Source organism: Solanum tuberosum, unplaced genomic scaffold, assembly GCF_000226075.1.
Source record: "Solanum tuberosum cultivar DM 1-3 516 R44 unplaced genomic scaffold, SolTub_3.0 scf00665, whole genome shotgun sequence".
Taxonomy (NCBI): domain Eukaryota; kingdom Viridiplantae; phylum Streptophyta; class Magnoliopsida; order Solanales; family Solanaceae; genus Solanum; species Solanum tuberosum.
Genome location: NW_006239579.1, coordinates 83,662 through 90,206, shown reverse-complemented (window position 1 = coordinate 90,206; position 6,545 = coordinate 83,662). Strand labels below are relative to the sequence as shown.

Genomic DNA, 6,545 nt, shown 5'->3' with positions numbered 1-6,545 from the left:
CTCTCTCACTTTATACAATTGATCTTTTTGTATATGTATACCCAAGCAAATTATACAACTGCTTTCTTTTGTATATGTATAGCGAAATATACATATTTATGTTTGTTATGGAGCGCAATTATGCAAACTTTGTTATAGCTTACAAATATGAATTTTGTGTTTGCTATATGTGAAAGTTGCTCTTTTTTTTTCCTTTTTTTTTTTTTGAGCCGATGGTTTATTAGAAACAAGGGTGAATAAGGGGAGGCGAGGGTGTTCACCCAAATCTCCTCGACAAAAAGTTGGTGTTACGTCATCGGAATAAAAATATATTCACATAGACGTAAGATAATAAGAATAATGACATGGGAGTTAGCATCACATAATTAGGATAAAAATATATTCATCTAGGCGTCACATAAGATAACAGGGGCGGTGACATGGAAGTTAATAGTACAAGAGTAAATATGTGTCCAAAGTTGAATGATAATGACAAATAATATGGAAAAGTATGAGGAAGGGCAAATATAATTATTTAAAAAAAAGAAAGAAAAGAAATATGAACATTTTCCATATTAAAAAATTACAAGAGCTAAGTGATCAAGTGAAGATCTTGAAATTATCCTCATTTTATTTTACTTTTTTTTATTATTGAGAAATTTCTGAGAGGGAATGACGGTTCAATCCATAATCTCATCTTCTCCTTATTTAGTTCTCTTTCCAGTCTGCTATGGTTACACTTTTTTTTTTGAGTTAAGGATCTACAAAAATACATCTTTAATCCACAATAATAGAAATAAGATCTTTGTATATATTTTACCCTTTCTCAACGTGTATGTTGTTGTTGTTAAGACACAATGGGGAAAACTTTGACTAATATTTTGAGAAACTAATAGAGATACACCCAATAGAGAGTGAAAGAGCGACAATAACAATAATAACTACGCCTCAATCCTGGTTAATTGACGAAAAGTGCATCTTGAACGACAAAAGCATGGCTTGAAGTAACCAAGTAAGCAACAAGTTAATCCATCTTAAACTACAATAACGCAACAGTCTCAAACAAGTTGAGGTCAACTATAAATCTGACCCTATTACTCTATTTAAATTCATCTCAAATTACAAACACTAAGAAAACAAAATACTAGTGCTCCTTAATGCAAATACATGTATTTTATCATGTCAAAATCTCCAGTTCTCAAAGTCCGGGTGAACTTCATTCCACTCAAGAACTCAGTAAGGAAGCTGCAAGAAAGCTGAACATCTTGTTGCTTCCATGTTTCTGGCGCGGGATTTCATTTACAGTAGCTTTTAGACAACTAATAAAATAAAGTCGATCACTGCTAAGACAACTCATAGAAGTCATGTTAGATAGGATTTCCATCATTTTCAATCTACGACAAAGGAGACAAGGGCAAGGCATGGAACATGTTTACCCTCAAACTTCATCCACCATTAGTAATCTCAATTTGCTTTTTTCCTGTTCACTTGTCTACTTCACGCTATCCCTAGCAGCCCCTTTAGTGCCAAATGTTCGTTGTAGCATTTTTTCGATAACACTGAAATAAACTTCATCCCCATTTATGCATGTCCTAAATTCTCAGCTGTGTGCAGCCAAGGATTGTCCCTTTGCACCTTGTCAATGGAGCAACCTTACGCCACGCTGGCCTCTCACTTCCAAGGGTCAAGACATCAACATCAGACAGCACTTTGACGCTACAATTCCAGTAATCCGGTCCATTAACCCCTCCAACTATATAAATATCATCTCCCAACCCTATCATAGCATACCCAATTCTCCTACGAAAATCAGATGCTGAAACTATCATTCTTCTTAATTCTCCTTCTTGCTTATAAATGAACCAATTGCTCATAACATAAAGATTTTCCCTAACGACAGTCATCGGGCCCTGGAGCCAAGAATACTCGTGAGCAATCCAACCCTGCTTGAAATTTTCTAAAACCTGAATAGTTGACAAACCTTTATGCAAGACATGAACTTTACCACCAAAAACTACTCCCGAGCAAGCAGAATTGTGCGCATGATGGAGATCAGGTAATTGTACCCAGACATCCGTCTCAGGATCATAGATTTCCGCATTGCATATTGATTTTCTGCGGTTAGTAAAACCCCCTGCAGCGACTATCTTCCCATCCAACACGCAACAAGCAAACATGGCACGAGGAACAAGCATAGATGCACGCGGATTCCATGCTCGGGTTGCAGGATCATATGACCAGACCTTGTCAGTTGCAAAAATTCCATCTTGGTCACCTGTCAATGGATCCACAGCATCACTGCCACCACCTAAAACAAACAGCTTCCCAGCAGTAGAAACAACACTGAAGCGAGCAAAATGACTGATGTTGGAGGGGAGAATCGGGAGAGTAATCCAAAGGTCATGTGTAGGATCATAGAGCTCCCATAAGTTTTCAGGTTCAAATGCGGATACACATAAAAATTCTTCAGATGAGTTGACCTCCTGTCTAGCTTTAAATAGTTCAGCACTTTGAATAGCAGCTCTCCAGGAATGGGAAACAAGCTCTAACTTTGGATGAAGGTAGAATGGAACCCGTGCAAGGCACCTAATGGCAACAGCATCAGGAAGACCTTCGATGAGTGCAGTCATAACCACCAACCTTGCACCTATCTTTATCAACAAATATAATGTTGGTGTACAACTATTTGTTGACGTCAACCTGAAATATGCAATTTGAATCATTTGATTGATAAACAAATGAATTAACACGGAACATACATAATTATCCTTACAGTAGAATAGAGAGAATCATAATGTGAACTGCTAGCATTTTATATATCAGAATTAACACTCTTCTTAATAGAAAAGGCCAACATCTCTTCTCAGCCAAACTTTGTACGAGTGGGCAGTGGCGGCAGAGAGACTAGCATACATTAGCAATACAATCAGTGCACTGATGTTTTTAAAGGATTACAGAAAAACTCATTCCACAGTGGCCTAGCTTTACCTAGAGATATTGTAACAGGAGTAAATGCCAAGTGCACATCACATTTAGAAACTTCCAATTCAAAAAAGCTAAAAACACTTGGCTATATAGTAGACTGAAACAAGATGAATAATCCTTCTTTTTTCTTTTGTAACCTTGCTCCATGATGAATTTAACACATCAATACCTAACAATGTCAATTATCTCATTTCACCAATTCCATGTTCAAGCTCACCTTGCATTTGAATACCCTTCCCTCTGTCCTCCTTATGCCCATTCATTCAGGTACAAACTTGATGGTTACCTATTAGACCATAGTAGGTGGTAATTCAGGGTGATGCCCTTTAAATTTACAAATATGGTCCCGTATGCATGATGTCTTTGGAATTTACCTAAGGGAATCATCCTTGTTTTCTTGGATGTTCTAGTTTACGGCTTCTCGTTTACAGATTATTTGCAGCACGCAGGGATTGTGCTAGGTTGCTAAGCGAATGTCATTTGCCTGCAAATATCTAAGGGGAATACTTGGGGGTTGGATATACAAACTCTGTGACACCACCATTATGGCATTATCAAAGAGAAATTCGCCATAGTCCTTTTCAATCAAGGAGCTGAAGGAATTCCTTGACCTTATATTCTATCACGGAGGACATATAAGAAATTATGGAAGATCAGCGGTCCCCATACTATACCACTGAAGAAGGGATATTTCTTCACGGACTCCGTGAAGCCACCACTGCATTCCTAGACCTTAAAAAATCCATGATAGAGGCACACCGATTGGCATTATCGATTTCTTTATAGGTCAGTACTACAGAATTTTACCAAAACCTTGAATGTGAAATTGCATAACTAAGACTAAAGAGATTGATGATGTGGTGATGCAAGAAGGAAACCTATTGCAACCCCTTGTCAAGCACTTAGCATTAAACATCAAGGTCTCTCAACCTATGAAAAAGATCTCATAGACCTCTCACTGGCTGTATTAAAATGGAGACAATATCTATACCTTTCTCATATTATCATTATGACTGAACATTTCAGCTTTTAAGTATCTAAAGAAGAACTCAAAGATGAATACCTCTAAACATACTGTGTTGACCAATCTATTGTAACTAAGCTGCAAGATGCAATAAGGGAAAAAGGAGAGAATGATCCAGTTGATGCAACGTGCAGAAGGGATGAAGAACAGTCTACTTGCAACACAATCAACAAGATGCAATCAACATGAATAAAGAAGTCATAGACAACTATGCAGATGATGACGACACCATCAAGGCCATTGCAGCCCTAAGCAGTAGGCCAAATCCTATTTCTTATGTAACTCTACAGATAAGTTGCTCAGATATCAAGGAAAAAACATGGGTGGAAAGGGCAGACAAAGCCAGGAAACAGCTTACAGAAATCATGCACGCTTCAGTCATTACTGCACACTGAGGTACAGTAGCAACTCAATAGAAACTAAACTCAGTTTCAAATTGGCCTAAGTAATTAGATGATTCCAAAAAGGATGGTTCAATAGCAGTTTCAAATTGACCTAAACAAATAGATGATGCAAAAAGGGTTGTGCAGGAGCGTGATATATGCCAAAGAAGTAAACTTGACAGCAAGAATATGATACATGTCAAAGAAGTAAACATACGAGTGTCATAAACTCAAGGTTCCAACAACCATTTTCTATTCCTACAAGCACTGGTGGGGCCAAGATTTTCACGAGAAATAGTCAAAATATAAAGAAGTAAGCACAAAAAGAATCCAACGGGATTCAACGAACACATACAAAATTTACCTATCTACACTTTATAATTTTCCATCGAATGGGTGTCAACTGACACCCCTTGGACAAGAGTGGCACTGCCACTGCCTATAGGAGCTTAGAAACATATTATAACCATCCACACTAGTTCTTAATCTTTCATACTCTCTTAAATACATCTAAATGATATTTTTCATCGAAATAGTATTCTTGCTTAATCTTGCACCATCAATGAAGTGACTTGATATATTTTCACTTAATATCTCTTCATTTCTGACTCAATCTTTCCCTTACTGTTTTTCTCCCATTACCCTTAATTCCTTGAGCTCCAATAACGTAATCATTACAATAATTAAATTCTTTGAGCAAACCCAAAACCCCATCTGAAAGAGTACCTAAAGATTCCCCTAATTGAAACTCAACACCTAACAACACAAAAGAGCAAAACTTGGGGTGTTTCAGATTTTGAAAAAGAACCAATCTTTACAAGAAACAGAAAAATTTATGCTAATTCCACAATGAAGTAGCAACAATCCAGAAGAACAAAACTTGGGGTGTTTCAGATTTTGGGAAAGTACCAATCTTTACAAGAAACAGAAAAATTTATGATAATTCCACAATAAAGTAGCAACAATCCAGAAGAACAACACTTGGGGTGTTTCAGATTTTGGGTAAGAACAAATCTTTACAAGAAAAACAGAAATTTATGTCAATTCCACAATGAAGTAGAAATAATCCAAGATTCCCAAATGATTTCAATGGAATTGTTGAAAATAAATAGAAGCATTTACCTTGCTAAGCAAAGAAGATAACTCAAGAGAAAAGCCCCAAATAAAAATCAGATATTGTGCTGAAAAAGACGGTAGCAAATGGAATTGCTGTGAGTTCACAGATTTATTGCTTTTGTCAAATACAAGAAATTGACAAATTCAGAAACGTGTAAATTAAGGTTTAATCCCATAAAGTTTTTTTTTTTTTTAAAAAAAACACTTAAAACTATATCACCAAAATATTTATGTCCTAACACACGCGAAAATTGATAAAATAATCTAATCACGTTACCAAAATACTAAAAATTGATAAACTAACAATATAAGTACAATTTCCCGACTTCATTACGGAAGCTCCCATAATTTTTTAAAAAGAAATTGATCAAAAATTATATCACCAAAATATTCATGGAATAACACACATGAAAAATTGAGAAAATTGCACAATTCCTATTAAATGGCTCTTAAATGTAAAAATATGTTGGATCATGATGAAACTATACGTACTGCTCCCCCGACTAATTATGGAGGGTCCCGTAATCTTTTTTCAAAAAAAAATCGACCGAAAGCCATGTCACCGAAATATTCATGGGCTAACACACACGAAAAACTGAGAAAATCGTCAAATTCTTGTTAAATAGATCCTAAATGCACTGAAATGTCGTGGGTCATGGTGAGGCTATACATATTGCTCACCCAACTAATTGTGGAGTGTCCCGTAAAGTTTTTTCAGAAAATCACCCGAAAGCTTATCCCCAAAATATTCATGGGCTAACCCCCACGAAAAATTGAGAAAATCGTCTTATTCCTGGCTTCTAAATGCTCAAAAATATTGTGGATCATGGTGAGTATACATAGTGCTCCCCTAATTTATTATGGAGTGACATGTAATTTTTTTCCAAAAAAATCGCCTGAAAGACAGATCACCGAAATATTCATGGGTAATATCTTCAAAAAACTCAGAAAATCATCTAATTCCTGCTAAATGACTCTTCAATGTTAGCTATAGGTACTGCTCCCCCAACTCATTACAAAAGGTCCCATAACAACTTTATCAAAAAAATCGACCCGAA

At 36.3% G+C, this 6,545-nt stretch overlaps 1 protein-coding gene across 1 annotated transcript; it reads right to left on the bottom strand.

The window, feature by feature from the left end:
* Positions 1 to 941: 941 nt before the first annotated feature.
* Positions 942 to 5,598, bottom strand: LOC102590758 (F-box/kelch-repeat protein SKIP30-like). Its single transcript, XM_006366608.2, has 2 exons — positions 5,494 to 5,598; positions 942 to 2,679 (listed from the first exon to the last, which is right to left on the bottom strand). Exon 2 carries the CDS (start codon positions 2,607 to 2,609, stop codon positions 1,572 to 1,574), a length of 1,038 nt encoding a protein of 345 aa, XP_006366670.1. The 5' UTR covers positions 2,610 to 2,679; positions 5,494 to 5,598; the 3' UTR covers positions 942 to 1,571.
* Positions 5,599 to 6,545: the final 947 nt, after the last annotated feature.